The 16,442-nt window shown below is 42.7% G+C and overlaps 1 protein-coding gene across 2 annotated transcripts in view; it reads left to right on the forward strand.

Moving 5' to 3' along the window:
- Positions 1-16,442, forward strand: part of RAB36 (RAB36, member RAS oncogene family) — a 32,854-nt gene that overhangs the window by 7,037 nt on the left and 9,375 nt on the right. For both annotated transcript variants that reach the window (XM_073313723.1, XM_073313724.1), the window contains 9 exons: positions 1,166-1,257; positions 4,428-4,493; positions 6,008-6,109; positions 7,695-7,759; positions 7,901-7,952; positions 8,997-9,078; positions 11,068-11,158; positions 11,716-11,835; positions 12,087-12,191. In XM_073313723.1, the coding sequence (XP_073169824.1) occupies positions 1,166-1,257; positions 4,428-4,493; positions 6,008-6,109; positions 7,695-7,759; positions 7,901-7,952; positions 8,997-9,078; positions 11,068-11,158; positions 11,716-11,835; positions 12,087-12,151 (735 nt within the window). In that variant the 3' untranslated portion in view covers positions 12,152-12,191. The remainder of the gene's footprint in view (positions 1-1,165; positions 1,258-4,427; positions 4,494-6,007; positions 6,110-7,694; positions 7,760-7,900; positions 7,953-8,996; positions 9,079-11,067; positions 11,159-11,715; positions 11,836-12,086; positions 12,192-16,442) is intronic.

The following is a 16,442-nucleotide window of genomic DNA, read 5'->3' on the forward strand; positions in this document are numbered from 1 at the left end:
TTTTCAGTTGCTCAAAAGTTCTTTAAACACAGTCCTTTTGGGCTGTGCCTGAAATAGTTCATGCTTGATCTCAGCCCAAAGATTTTGTTTTTAATTTGGTCAGAGTCAGCTCAATTGTTTTAATAAATTATGCAAGCATGGAGGGAAATACACTTTTTAAAATATTCCATTTGAAATGTTTGCACTTGCATAATTCCCTCTAGCGAAAGAGGTGTTATTAGCCTTAGCCTGCACACCTGTAAAATCTTGCAGGATACAAGGGTAACAACCACTGCCTAAATCATGCAACAGTCAGAGCAGGGTACAATAACCATAAGAATAAAAGACCAGCCATACTGGGTCAGACCAGTGGTCCATCTAGCCCTGTATCCTGTGTTCCGACAGTGGCCAATGCCAGATACTTCAGGGGGAATGAACAGAACAGGTAATAAGTGATCCATCCCCTGTTGCCCATTCCCAGCTACTGGGAAACAGAGGCTAGGGACATTTAAATTCGTGATACTATGACTGAATTTAAGAAATAGCAGGGACTTATTGGGAGGGTTGTGGGAGTGGGAAGGGAAGGGAAATCAAGCCTGCTTTATTAGAAATCAGTCATAACAGAAAGAGCTCCCTGCACAAGATGAGGTATAAAAGACAGTGTAGTAAGAATGACCTGATGGATAGCATGACCACAACTGTGAATTTTTTTCATTTTATGGAGGAAATTAAAGTTCCTGAATCTTTAACGCCAGACAAAAAACACAGAGATATCTTGTGTACTGTGGAGTTTATCTAGGGATTTACATGATGAAGGAGGCTTACACTCAAAAAAGTGATAAAATAAGTGATGGAGACGATACTTTTGTTGTCTGAAGGGGAAGCTGCTGGTCTACTTGGGAAGTTATTCCTGATTAACTCCATGTGTGGGTGCTTTTAATCTGGAATAGTAAATCCACTTTAAATTCATACCCTGTTTTATTCCAGATTAATTTTCATGTGTAGACAGACCCACATACTGTGTAGCCTCACTGCCTGTTAATCCAGGGAATCTTTCTCCCATACCTGTCCTTGATGAGGGCTTCAAATTCATCATCTTGTAAGGAGTCCAGCCAAATGGGAACAAATTAATATGTTAGACATCATCCCACAATACATCCAAGTGACTGCTCTGTATTATCTGCAGTGGTACACACCAGAGGCCTGTCTCCAGTTCAAAGATCACTTCCATGCACTGGTCAGGAGTGCCTGTCAGCAACACAATACTGGGACAGTTGGGTGAGTCTCTGTAATAAACTGGTCTTTACATTTTAAAAATTATTTTAAGTTCTTATGTATACTTTCCTTAGTGTGTTAGCCTCACTTCTCCCCTGCCCCCATGTATTTTAAGCTGTGTCTGTACTAGAATTCTCAGTCATATTTGACAATAGTTGTCCAATGGAGTTCCTTCTGCTTCCCACAAACTGGTGCTGAAGTTGTTTTTCCTACTGATGTAGACAGGGTCAGCCAAGTTCAACAACTTGGGTCAACCACGGTCAGGGTCATCCAAGTCCAAAGGGTCAACCGTGATTTTTAAATGGGTGTGGAAGTCTGTCCTGTCTACACCAGCAGTGTCCTGTCTACACCAGCAGGACAACCAAGTTCAAAACTAGCAGTAGGGAATAGGGTAGATGTAGCCTTGCTGTCCTCCTCTCAGTTGACACCAATACTGATTGAGTATAGAAAACCAGTAATTAATACAAATCTTTGGGCCAAATTCTGTTTTCATTTACGCTGGTGTAAATGTGGGGTGGCTCCATTTTCAGTCAATGGAGTTACCTAGGAATCTGGCCGTAACCCTTCAAAACTATTTCTTTCAGGAAAACAGACATTTTATACTTTCTCCTTAAAGCTGGAGCATTATTCTGGAGAAGAATAATATATTGTGCTGAGAAATGCAAATCAATTTTCTTCTTTTGCCTTTCATAATGCTTCTTGAATTGTTTTTTTGAAATGTCATCTCTCCCAGAGCAGGCTTTCCTTTTACTCGTTCCTTCAGTTAAATTGTAAAGTTAAATTTCACAAACTCAGCCTTATGATTTCATTGCTGAGTCAAGGCAGAGAGTTGAGCTGTGAGGGAGATCATCCCTATTCAACTACAATAAATAGTTTAAAAATAAAATTGAGAAGGTTACTGGCAAAGTATGTCAATGATATAAATATTCCCTTTTGGGGGGGGGTTGCTCCAGTGTGAAAATCTCTCTCTCTAAGGGAAGCTAACTGTATTCTGAGTACTCAGAATGTAGTTTACTACTCTTAAAGACAAAACTTGTTAATTTTATTGAGCTATATCCATCTTTAAGCAGAACTCCTCATTCATCTTATTGGGAAGTCTTGCTTAAAAACGGAGGATATAAGGGCATACTATGGCCCTGTATTGCTAGTTTTTCTTTGCTGTACATCTGTTGCAGGTACCCCAGGGCCATTTTCTGAATCTTCAGCATGCTGGCAAAATACTATTTACTGAACAGAAATATTCTTCTCATCTGTAACCCAGACATTATTGCTTTTACAAGAATTATAGTAACTCCCCTTTCATTTAATCTGGCCCCAGTGAATGGCTAAAAGGATTTTTATTTTGGCTCCTTAATAAAATTAAAGCCCTCTCTTTTCAATGGTCACTAGATCGGACCATTCTTATGCTGCTTCTTGGCAGACAGCTGATGGTTTGACCCAATATATACAAAACAAGAGCATTACTTGTCATGAACAGCTGTTATTTTCCTTTCTTATTATTTTTAGTTATGTGGAATATTTCTCCTCGCATGCAGCAAAATAGTGTGAGCAATTCAGTGACCGGTGGACCATATATTAAGTCTCTGTTCATGTTCCATCAGTGTGTGAGCCCCAGAGTATTTTGTTCTACTAGGAGTTAATGGAAGTCACATATTCAAACAGTTATATTCTTCTTTTGATTCCTTTTGCCTTTAATGGAGCTGATTTCATCAAGTATCATATCATCAGCAGTTAATAATCAGGGATCAGAATTTCATGGAGCCGTGATATAACCTGATAGATTGTTAAATAAAAGATTTGTTTCTCTTTTAAAAATTCAGTATAAAACTATTAAATCTACTAAGCTATTACTGTAGCATACACACAGGAGACACTAAATTATCATTCAGAGGTTAGTTCATTGAAATCAGTCACAGTTACCCACCCACCTGCAGCTCCTTAAAGACATACAAAATTACAGTATTAAGAGTACAACTTGAGTAACTTAAAGCCCATCCGCTGCTTCCTGTGGGAGGATCCAGAGCAAAGAGGATTATTTGAAGCCAGCCTCAGATTAATACTATTCCAAATAGTCAGGAAATCTTTTGGCACTAAATGATGTGTTTTCTCCAGAGATAAATCTCACAGTAGATTAGTCATTATAAGCTATTTTCTTGTTCAGGTCCATAGGACCCGATACTGTGCCATTTGAGTCAATGAGTCTTGCTGTTGATTTTAGTGGCAGCAGGATTGAGGCCGCACATTTCCAAATGCTCACAAATACACAGATTCTTATATGCCGTTATGTGCAAATTAGGGTGACCAGATGAAACGGACAAAATATTGGGAGACATGGGAGAAACAAACAAACAAAAAAAAGCGGCCGGAGCTGAGTTGCCAAAGCAAAACAAAAAACCCGCCGGAGCAGCCAAAGCCGTAATATCGGGACAAATGGGGTCCCGACCGTGCATCGGTCGGGACGCGGGACAAATAACTAAAAATCGGGACAGTCCTGCTTTTATTGGGATGTCTGATCACCCTAGTGCAGATGCTCACACCTGGACACACACATAAACATACAGTACAAGCATTCTTAGTAGGAGAGAGTCTCTGCCCCAAAGAATTTACAATTTAAGAAAAACTGTACAGTGTAAGAAACACAGTATTTATCTCCGCTCACAGTATCCAGTTCTTTTTGCAATTGCAAATTCAGGGTCCTCCCTTCTCCTCCTTTAGTAATTGCAAATTCAGGCTCCGATACTGCAGTTGATTAAGCTAGGGCGGACTCTTGCAGCTGCACACATTCTGCGAAAGCATACTACTCTGCCTGTGCATTACAACTTACTGGATAGGAGCCTAAGTCACCATTACATGGTAAGAATATTGAAACTAAGGGCAAGTCTACACTACAGAGCTACATTAGCACAACTGCAGCGTGTCTGGTGAAGACGTGCTATGCCGATGAGGGAGTGCTTTCCTGTTGGCATAATTACTCCACCTCGGCAAGAAGCAGAAGCTATGTTGGCAGGAGAGCATCTCCCACTGACATAGTGCCGGTGTGAACAGCACCAAACTTGCGTCACTCAGGGGAGGGGTGCTTTTTCACTCCCCTGAGTGACGTAAGTTATATTGACTTAGGCTGTAGTGTAGACCTGCCCTAGTATTACTGAACAATAACAAAATATTTGTTACAGGCTGAAAATATCCAAAGTGGTTGTGGTTGGAGACCTCTATGTTGGGAAAACCAGCCTCATCAACAGGTACAGTATATCTCAGCAGATTGGGTTTTCTGTTTAAATGTATACCAATTTCTCTGCATGCTGGACTCTCTTCCTTTACCATCTATGTTTTCAGGATGATTGCCTCATTGTAGTAAGGACTTTCAGTTTTCTATTAAATCAGTAATAAAAATATTAAGTATTTCTATTCACCCCTCTGCTGATCACAGTGCCCCACATTGTCTGTCTAAAGATGGTTTTTGGGCATTAAACTGAAGGAAAACCAGAAAACCTACAATTATAGGCACTAAAATTCACTACAGCATCATAGAAAATCCCTGTTAGCACCTTGATCAGTCCTTTTTGGCCGTGCAGGATTATTCCCTCTATGGTATATTCTCAGATATTTTGACCAGTCTCGTTTTAAATGATCCCAAGATATGGGGCTTTCAACATTTCCTTTGGAAGGCTGGAGTGGCCCTCAGATTCTCAGTCTTGTTTGGAGAATTGTTCCTTAAAACATTTTTAAAAGATCTTGCCTATTCACTGACCCCAATAGAAGCAGCTCAGGCCACTTCTACTTCTGCAGGAGATTGTTGGGAGCCCAGAGATTCCTCTCACACCTTTGTGTATAAACTGAGTCAGTTAAGCATGAGGACCCTGAAGCATTAATTTCACTGATACTTCCCAGAATCCTCAGGCCAGTTCTATACTTCATGGTGTGATGACAGTATCAGGATATGGAATTTAAATAGCTTGTTATCACGATAGCTTCCTTACTATCCTCACAATTTCAGTCAGTTCCTAAATATTGGTAAGAAGTAGATTCTGGATGGTTTCTCATCCTTTTGGATAATTCATTTTTCTCTACTTAATGTGATCCATATTCATCTATATTTGCCACCTATCAGATATCCCTTATAAATGAAGTATTCTGTGGTTTTAATTTCTTTGATAGTCAAGAAATAGTTTATTCTGATTTTCTCCAGTCCTGGGGGTCTGTTAGGGTATGTCTGCATTACAATTGGGAGCACGCATCCCAGCACAGATAGACAGACTCCCTAAGAGTGGGGCTTGAGCTAGCATGCTAAAAATAGCAGTGTGGACATTGCGGCTTGGGAGGCAACACAGGTTCTCAAGTCCACCTAACCGTCTGGATCTGAGCTTGGGTAGCTAGCCCAAGTCTCTGCTGGGACCACGACATCCACACTACTATTCTTAGCATGCTAGCTCAAGGCCTGTTAGTACAAGTGTGTCTACCCGGGCTGGGAGGCTCGCTCTCCGCTTCAGTGTAGACAGTCCCTTAGAGAAGCCCACTATAGTTTTCCCTTTATGTTTCATTTACTTCATCCTTACTCAGAGTAACTACTCTCTTCATTATCAATTTGTTTCTCATTGATTTGGTAAATATTTTTGAAATACAATGTGACTGAACTTCTGCTCCACAGTTATTCAACTCCTCCCTATATAACACACCTTGCACAATACTGAGGCATGATATAAAATTTAAAAAACACCATGCTATTAGCTTTCTCCTAATACCTTTTTCATTGCAGGTTTTGTAAAGATATTTTTGATCGAGACTACAAGGCAACCATTGGAGTAGATTTTGAAATTGAGCGGTTTGAAATAGCTGGAGTGCCATATAATCTCCAGATGTAAGTTGGAACCTTATAGTACCAGCTGTTTTCTTTCTTACATGCCTACAGTTTGAACAGAACTTGAATTGCTACAGGCTTTAATGGTATCAAAACCTCTGGTTTATATTCCATACAACATTGTGCAGTGTGAGAAACACCTGCTGTCCTTGGGCACTGAAGAATTTCAGGATTTTAGTATAAACCTCAAACTGTTGGGTTCCTTGTCTTTGAAAGCTTTATAATTGTACCACCCACACTCTCCTTAGATACCACGTCTGATTTTTTAGTTGGGTTCTTTCTTTTTACTCAGTCTTCCTGTAAGATTGAATTAAGCCCTGAGCAGCAAATTATATCCTTGGCTACATCTATTCCACTCTGTTGCCTTCAGTGGGAGTACATGGATGTAAATGAATACAGAATTTGGTTTTATGAGATTCAGGCTTTGCTCCTGTACCCATTGAAGTCAGTGGCAAAGCTCTCAGTGGCGTAGGATCAAGCACTAAGGCCCAGATCCACAAACCGCAGACTTAGGTGCTTAAATTTCATCTTCAGATGCCAGTTTTGGTTCCACTGTGATCCACAAAACTCTTTCCAAATCCTGTAGATGCCTAAATTCACTTGGCTCTAAAGTTTTCTGGGTGAAAGCTCCCTCAGCACCTAAGTTTCTGCCTCTGGGCATGCACACTTCTACCTCATTCTAAGTATCTGGATGCCTATCTCCTGTCTAAACCCCAGATTAATCTACAAACCGGGGAAGATAGGTGTTTGTCTGCCTAAATCATGTGCAGGGCCCAATCCGCCAGGCTTGGTCCGAGACCATCTACTGTATTGGGTCCCATTCAGAATTTTGCTGGAGGAGGAAGTAGTGCTTTCCACCTTATAATTGTTAGCCCAATGGTTAGTACACGTGCCTGGGACTCTGCTGGAGTGCGAGAAAGGATTTGAATGGTGCGTGGGGGGGGGGTCTCCCACCTCTCAGGAGAGTGCTCTAGCCACTGAGCTTTGAGGCTACTTCAGTCTCTCCTGCTGAAGCTGTTCTAGTTTGGATAAATAATTAAAGAGTAATTGGAGGAGGGGGATTGAAGCCTGAGTCTCCCACCTCCTTCAGTTGTTGCCTTAATCACTGGGCTACAGAACCAATCTCTCTGTCTCTTCCGCCAGTGACTTTTTCACTATGGATAGATAGACTTAAATAGTCACTGAGTCAGAGAGAGTACAGGGAGTCTAGGCGTCTAACTCAGGCTTTGTGGCTCATAATGGTGTTACTGTGATTTTCTGCACACCTAAAAGTTAGATGCTGTGATGCTCAGCATTGCAACACCTAAGACCCTTTGTGGATCTGGGCCTAAATGGCTTCCCCAAGGCTAAATCATGTCTGTTCTGAGAATAGCAAATACAGGGTTAAAATGCCTTCATTAAAATAATGGTGCTTTACATTTTACAGGATGTCTAACAGTACTTAATGGGTAACATATTCCAGATGGTAAGCTTCTCTGGTATCACATTCTTCTCCAACTTGTACCAGTCTATTGCTTCATTAGTGTGTTTGCTCAGGTTGCACTGGGTTTGATTGACCTGAAATTTCTCTTTTCCTTCTGCACAGATGGGACACAGCAGGTCAGGAAAAGTTCAAGTGCATTGCATCTGCTTACTACAGAGGAGCAGAGGGTGAGTAAGTCAGAAAGCACTTCACAGTCAGGATCAAATGAACTGTGCTCTCACTGTATGCTTCAGGAACTGAATTGAATCCGTAAGATTTCTAATCCACTGTCTCATTTAATCATTTTTTCTGTGCTGTTTTTATTGCAGTTATTATAACAGTGTTTGATCTGGCTGATATCCAGACTTTGGATCACACGAAGTAAGTTCCTGGCCAAGTCTTTGAGATTTTAGTAAAAGGTCTCCAGCATAAAACTGAACTGGGAATTAAAATTCACTGGGCCTGATTTTATGTGTAGGTATCTTACTAAGCCAGAAAAATGAAGGGTGGATTTAGCCAATGTGTCTGAATAATTTAGTGTCTCAAATGTTACTCATTTCCTAGGCTTTCTACTTACCAACTAGCTTTTTCTTACTCCAGTACTGTCTGTAGTGATGATTCTGATAGAAAAGATTCTGGTACTTAGATTTAAAGCAGAATGTGGGCTGTAAAGGAGGGAATGGGATACTGGAGAGACTACCTTGCACAGATCAGTCATAAGTACTGCAGTGTCTGCAGCGTGTACAAATATCATTTTATTAAATAGTGTCTCTGCTTGGTAGAAGAAGGTTGAAGTCTGTGGGCCTAATTTTTCTTTCTCTTACATTGATAACTCAAAGATCACTCCACCTAAGTCAATGGCATTTCACAGGTGTAAAACTGGTGCGAGATAAGAATCAGGCACAGCTTCAGAGTGATCTCTTCCATTAGATTCTTGCCCCAGTGGGAGTTTCTCTCGCTTTCCTTCACTCTCTTTCTTCTTCTCTACTTCATCATTCATCTTTTTCATTCTATCTCTGCTTCTCACTCTCTCTTCCTGTTCTTGCATCTTATTCCTTATCTCTGTGCAGTGTCACCATTACTTTGGCTACATCCCTTGCTGTGGGTGAATACTGTGGCACTTTTGCATTCCTTCTCTAGGGGCTCTGATCATTGTTGGACTTACATTCTAAAGTGGGCAAGGTTGGCTGAAACAAGAACTACTTTCACAAGATGGTAAGCGTGTATCCAGAGGAGCTTTCAAGCCATTTATTCTCTAGTGGGAAAGGCACATGACACATCGGCATCTTCCTCTTCTCTCATTCTCTTTGTTGTTGGTTTCTTTGTCTCTTTCCCTTTCCCCCATATACCTCTATTTCTTTCACTCCTCTTTGCCCTCTTTCTTCCTCTCTCATTACATCTTACTCCTTCCGTTCTGTGTTTCAGGCAGTGGCTAGAGGATGCATTGAGGGAGAATGAGCCAGGGTCCAGCTTCATCTTTCTGGTTGGAACAAAGAAAGATTTAGTGGTAAGTAGTACAAAAGCGGTTCATAAAATATGTCTCTCCTAACCCACTCCAGCGAATTTCCATTTGAAGTTAAGTCCAGGTACTGAGTCCCCACAATCTGTGGTAGCTGCTGCAAAGATCTTGAGAAACAAACTGTATTAACTCCAAAGCAAAGAGGGGTCATGTAGACCTGGAGCAGTAAGCCTCACAGAATGGAAGAGAGTAAACATTGTCTAGAGTGCTGGAGGTCCCCAAATCACTCCCTGTTCTGATGGAGGCACAGCTTTACCAAACACACCTGAAATCACACACAGCAAAGTTTTAAGACCTGAGAAGATTCAGTGCCATGGTAACACCCCTAAAGACTGCTTTGTAGACAACGGATTTAAAAGCTCAGTTATGTCCCCACCCCCTGCTTCTTTGAGGGGGTCATTTGCAAAAGGAGGAGGGAGCAGTTGGCCTCTTCAGACTTGAGTTTATCTCCTTCATTAGCCACCACCCTGTCAAAATTCAAAGATTCAAAAGTAAACACCCTTTTCCTGCTGTTTAGCTATATTTTCTTTCAGTTGCTGCCTGCAATGCTATTCATATCCCTAAAGCTCCTTAGCCCACTTATTTTCCATCAGTTCCTTGGCTGTCTGAAGGAGCGCTAATGCACCGCAGAAGGCTTTGCTCCTGTCAGTTACAACATGAGAAGCTCTTAGAATCTTCTGGCGTGTATCAGGGCAGATAGGGTAGGTAGCAGAAAAAGTTAAACAGGTTTGAGAGGTCAGGGGACACGAGCTGGGCTCAGGTGGAACTGGAAGTAAGAAGAAATTCTGTTTGGAGGCATGTAGGACTTTGTCTTGTGTGGCAGGAGAATATTGGATTAAAACTGGAAAGTTGTCAGCAGGTACAATAGGCTGATTATTAGACTCCCCACCTATTAATACTCTTGAGGTGCTTGCTGATCATCTGTCACTCTCCCAGATGCACTTTGGGTAATTGTCAGCCAGTGAATAGTGGCTGAAGCAGTGAGAAGCTCTTAATACATGTAGCCAGTGGCAATGGGAAACTGACTTGGGTCTTGATCCCGCTGCTGCTTATGCAAATACTTAACTTTAGACATTTGAGTAGTTCCATTGACTTTATTGGGGTTACTCACATGTTTAAATTAAGCACTTTGCAGGACTGGGCTTTGGGATTATACAATACTAGTCAATTTCTATCTGTAGCCCGTTGACCATAGAGAGCAAATTAAGAGAGGAAAAAGTCTTTTAAAATGAAAATAAAGGTACAAGAAATTAAAAATAAATAAAATAAAAATAGAAGGGAAAGAAAAAGAAGGCAATAACAGAAAAGCAGATTAAGAGGGAAAAAAGACTAGCAAGAGAGCAAAAAAAGTCAGGGCGGGGGAGAAAACAGTAAAAACAAAAGGGTTAGAAAGAGGAGTGAAATTAGGAGAGCAACATGAGACAGATGGAGGAGGAAGAGAAAGGAGAAAGGACCTTCACAATTATTAATGCCCTATTGTTGGTGGCTCCTGTAATTTTCTGCTTAGAATTATTTAGAGACTATCTTTTCTATTCTGTGTTTGTATAGCATCTAACACAATGGGGTCCTGGTCCTTGAGTAGGGCTCCTCATTGCTATGATAATAATAATAACCACCTGAAGGTAGCATCTGATAGCTCTCTAGACTACCATATTGTTAATGGTTCACTTCTGCTATCTGATGCTTCACTGCTGTGGAATACAGGGGGAGAATTATATTTAAAAAGAAGTCCTATGTGATTTCCCCTGTCAAATATCTATCTAGCTGTTTTCTTTCACTAGTTCTGTCTTGATATATGGGACGTCCTGGTGTACAAGCTCTAAGGCAAGGCCAGGAAAAGAAAGGACTGACCCCTGTGAAAGCCTCACAATGTAGGGACTGGTAGCATCTTTGTGTTACTGTTACCCCAGATATATTCTGGGAGTATTGTGCCTGCTTTATGTTACAGACAAAGTGATTCCCTGCTGTTTTTCTTAGTCAGGTGCCGCATGTGAGCGGACAGAACTGGATGCCATTCGCTTTGCCAATGAGATGAAGGCTGAATACTGGTCTGTCTCAGCAAAAACAGGTTAGTCACTGCATTGGAGACTGGTTGAGTGTGGCCAGTGCCATTTGCTGGGAAAGAGGGTATCAAGTTCCCCTGATTATGTGCACACCAGTTGGTCATGTGCACATGAGGCTATATATGTGTTTGAGGATGTGTGTTTCGAAATGGTTCTGTATGGCTGTATGTATGTGCATTTGTACAGTCATGGTTGCAGAAATGTGCATTGTATTTTTATGCATTGTCTAGGTTTATTCATAAACGATGGTGCACAAGTGCTTGAGTGTGTGTGTATCAGTGCTCAAATTGGGGCCATAGGAAGCTATATTGCACCACAACTTTCCTCTACTGCTGCTCATCAAAAATGTATTTGTATGTGTGGTTGAAGGAGGGAAATGAGAAAGCGTCACCATGGGGTGGTGGGGATCCAGAGTATACTTTCACTTTGTGGGGAGCACTTTTAGGGTGGCACACTATCACTTTTCTCTCCAGTTTGACCCGTGGTTTGTGTTCATATTTGTATATTTGATCTTGCTTAGCTGTGGGTTTGTAAAACATGGTGTTTCTCTCCTGTTTCCCAGGGGAAAATGTAAAGGAGTTTTTTTCTCGAGTTGCTGCTTTGGCCTTTGAACAGTCTATGCTGAAGGAGCTGGAGAAGAGCAATGGTCGCATGGTCCAGATCGGGGCAGGAAACCTCATCAGTACGTTCAACTTCACTTTCCCTGTACACTTCAATCACTTAAAAGTTTGGGGAAGTGCGGATGTTTCTTGAGGGCCAAATTCTGCCTCATTTATACCAGCGCAACCTCTGACCTAATTTTTTGTCTTTCTTGGTTCTTATGTGTGGTTGCACAAGTGTTACTGAAGGCTGAATCTGGTCGCTGTCATCTTTATTACAGGAAGGTGATTCTACATGGATTAATTATGGTTTCCTTTGGTTTCCTCATTACAGAAATAGAAGGAAATTCACTTGAGACTCCAGAAAGCAACAGCCAAGCCAGCCTGAACTGCTGCTAGCTGCCAGTCATTTCTGCAAGCATCACACCTCCATCTGCATGTGCGTACACCTGCAGCAGGGAAAGCTCTCAAGTAGCTTCCAGTTGAGAGATTGAAAGTCAGTTTATCTCAGGAAAGAATGGAGGAGCTGAAAATGATTCAAGCAACTTGCCTTCAGACAGATGATCTCTCTTCTACCCCTTGCTTTGTGCTCACCTTGTGCAGGCAGCACAATGGTACATAAACCTTCCCTGTGCAAGGGGGAGACTGCTTGTGTGATGGCAAGCTGCCTTTACTTAAGGGGATGGACTCAACCCAACTTTTCCTCCTGCTACCAGGAGGACCTGTAAACAATGTTCTGTACTTGTTTTGTGTTCTTGGTAGCTACCAGAACTCTAGAATCTTGGACAGTGAAGTCCTGGCCCCATTCTTGTGGGAGCAGAAAACCCATGGCAGTGCTGATTATTGTGGTGCATTTGATCTATTTTATCTTTTAAACACAAAATCCTTGTACAAAATTATGCTGACTTGCACTTAAGCATACCTAGTTTACCATGATAGTAGTGAGAGAAATATTCCTCTTGTATCTGGGGTCAGGATATCTGGTTTCAGGATATCTGTCGATCCTTTGTAATTTTTAAGTCTATACATATTCTTCTTCGAATGGATGCAGACCAGAATTCCACTCAGGTGTGTGTGTGTGATCAGTGTGCTGGAGTAGTACTCATCAGAGCGACAGACATGCCCTGAGCCTCCTCATGGCTCCTCCCAAGGCTATATGAGGCTGATGCCACCCTGACCCCCCTCAGTCCCTTCTTATCACTCATGGCCTGAGTCGCAACTTCCCATGTGGTTCTCCCCTCATGCTTTTTTTTCTGCTACATAGTTAGCTCTTAGCTATTTACAGATTTAATGAAGTTATCAGTTAGCACCCTTTAGATAGGTTTTTCTGTACATTTTTTATTTCTAGAATGGCATGGAGCACTCTCTGGGCTTCAAGCACTGCCCTTCACGTGGGGCATCTCTTCCTAATAATGACCCCCACACACACACACATAGGCCTTGTCTACATTAGGGGGGGTTAAGTTGACGTAAGTTACGCATCTTAAGTTATGTAACTTACATATATTAAGTCGATGTAGTTTTCAGCAGAGCTTCTGCCTCTCGTTGAGGTGGAGCACTGAAGTCGACAGGAGAGCACTCTCCCGTCCACTTATTGTGTCTTCACCAGACCCACTAAATCGATGCCACTGCATCAATCGCAGCAGCACCAATTTAGCCCCTAGTGAAGACAAGCCCTATGTGTGTTGTGTCTTGGTGAAGGACATATCAAGGAGAAGTGTAGCATTTGCCACTCCTTCAAGAAACACACTCAGATTTCCAGGATCTGCACCTTATGCAGCATCTCCTAGCATAGGCCATGAGGTCTGCCTCTGCATTTGTGCCCTGCCAGATTGCGCTGTATGCAGTCAGTCACTACTATGGTAAAGACTTCAGACAGGCTCTTGGGCTTGGACTCCTTTCCAAGGAGAAGGAGAGGTCAGTCTTTCTCTCTCTGGGTTCCTTGCACACAGACCCATAAGACTAATAAGAGCCACTCGAGCTCCAAGAGAGGCTCCTCTTCCACCGCAAATAGGGGATTGGTGTAACACAGAGTTTCACAGGGTACCTAGAGTAGGGCAGGGCTGTAAGCCCATGTTTCCCCAGTAGCTAGGCGAGCAACTCCTGGTACCATACCATCGACTCTGGATCTGTCCTCTCAGCAGCCATCAAGTCTGGTACTGGTGGATGCTGTCTCAGCGCCACCTATTTCAATCCTTACAACTTCACAGACACTTGGGGTGGTGAATGACCTGCTCTGCCTATCTATCCCTGGTTTGCCATTGATCCAGGAGTCCGTGGGGCTGGTATTACCTCTGGCTATTCTGGACCATCAACCTCTTTGGCACTGGAGCAGAGAATGCTGTCAGCATCAGCACTGGTACTGGTTAAGGGGACAGTCTAAGACAGTCTCATCTGCACCATCTGGTGCCTGGGTGTCCTCTACATCAGCTCTTGGATGTTCTTTAGTGTTGGCACTGACTGCAACCTCAGTTTTGGGTTTGGGTGTAGACATCAGGCTACGCATCACCTCCTCTGGAGCCTGTTTTGGTACTGGACTTAGAAACAAGACCTTCTATGTCCCGAGATAAATTTATGGTACTGACTGCAGTATCACCACTGGTACCAAACTTACCTCCCCCTGCTGGGAGTTGGACAGATTGGGCCATCCAATAGCCCCACTTGGTTGGGCACTGGTATGCTGACTGATTATTCAGAAGGCCTATCTAGGTCAGACTTGTCTAGCTCCTCTCCATCCCCACCAAGGCATGCAAAGTCTAGTAAACCATCTAGGTCACCTTAAGAGGGGGACCCTTGGAACTGGAATCAGTACCATTCCAATAACAAGGAGAGGCCAGTGTGGCCTGAGACATTTTGACCTCCAATGACCTGTTGGCTTATATGTGTCAGGGGTCGCACATCTCAAACCCTGGTCTACAGGACTCTTAGGAACCAGGAAGTTCTGACCTGCCACCCAGTGACCTGCTAACAGTTGCCAGAACCAGAAGCTGAATTCCAACAGAGAACTCCAGTCCTGGGATCTGATAGGTGGAACAATGGGAGTCCTGATTTTTTTCTCTGCTTGTGTTTAAACAAAACACAGGAAGAGGAAGTTGTCCATGCAGTTGGGTTTTCCCTGCTTAGGACTGCTTCCCTTGTGCTACCTGCTCCTACTGCCTGACTCTGATCTCCTGGTAACCTGACCCTGCCTGCCTCCTTAACTCGCTCTCCAACCACTAGGTCAGACTGCACACATCCCACTTGTGACAATATAGAATGCTTGGATGGCTCCTAGATCCTCCAGATCTTGATCTTCAGCCTGTTTTAGGAGAAAGTCCCTGGAACCATCCACATCAGGGCCTTGTGCACTGGAAGAGCAACTAGAAGCTCTCCCCTCTGAACAACCAGCTCAATAAGATGAGCCATGTTGGAGGAACGAGCTCTGTCTCAGGAGGCTACTTCAGCTCTGGTCAATTTATCCTCTCCCTCCCCAGGCTCACTCTTGCCAGTCCCAGAGCATTTTTAATCCTGTCAGGATGTGCTTAGAAGAATGGCCTCTGCACTTGGTATATATTCCAAGTTATTTACAGGAGAATACCTACAAGCTATTGGACATTCTTCAAGCTGCAATCTCAAGAAGGGTAGCCCTCCCAGTAAATGAGGCACTTTTAGAGCCAGCGAAAGTGTTATGGAATACACCTGCTTTGCTGGCTTCCACAGCCAAATGCACTCACAGATGCGATGGTGTGCTTGCCCAGGGGTTCAAGTGTCTTTTACTCTCATCTGTCTCCAAATTCCCTGGTAGTTTTGGCTGCCAATGAGAAGTCAAGGCAAGAAAGGTTCAAGTCAGCACCCAAAGAAAGAGAACTGAAAAGAATGATGGCCTGGGGCAGAAAGATTTATTCTAAGTTATCTCTCCAAATGCAAATAGCTAATCGGCAGGTGCTGTTACTTAAGTATGATTTTCGTACCTGGGAGCCTTATCAAAATTTACAGATAAACTCTCCGAGGACTCCAAGGAAGAGTTCAAAGCCTTTTTGGCAGAGGGCCATCTGGTCACAAAGACATCTCTTCAGTCTGCCTTGGATGTTGCAGATGGTTCCTCAAAGACTGTGGCCTCGGCAATGATGATAATGTGAAGAGTTTCGTGACTATATAACTCTGGGATAGCCTGCAACATACAACAGTATAGAAGACCTTCCCTTTGGGCATTTTCTATTTTCAGATAAAATTGGTGAAATATTGCACTCATTTTAAAAGACTTCTAAGCAACCCTCTGCTTCTTAAGAGTTTATGTCCCAGTGTCCAAGAAAAGACGTACACAACTCCCAGCATACCCAGTACTCCTAGCAGTACTATAGAAATCCTTTCTACTAGGCAAGATGACATGCTGAAAAGTACGCATAGACCTCAGAGAAGAAGGTCCACTAGCTCAGACTCCAACCAGCAAGCCCATTCTCAGACATCTGCAAGCAAAATCTGCCTTTTCACTTTTCCAATGAGGACAGCAACCTAATTATTCACAATCCACACACTATTGTCTCTCCATTTGGGAGCAAACTATCTTGCTTTCTGGATAATGACAGACAAGTGGGTACTAAGTACCTTGAGACTGGGATAGTCAATCCAATTCCTTTCCATTCCCCCTTCCCCATCCGTTTTCAGGGACCCAACTCACAAGCCTCTGCTCCTTCAAAAGGTCCAGATACTG

The sequence above is a fragment of the Lepidochelys kempii genome, chromosome 15, assembly GCF_965140265.1.
Source record: "Lepidochelys kempii isolate rLepKem1 chromosome 15, rLepKem1.hap2, whole genome shotgun sequence".
In the NCBI taxonomy this organism is placed as follows: Eukaryota; Metazoa; Chordata; order Testudines; family Cheloniidae; genus Lepidochelys; species Lepidochelys kempii.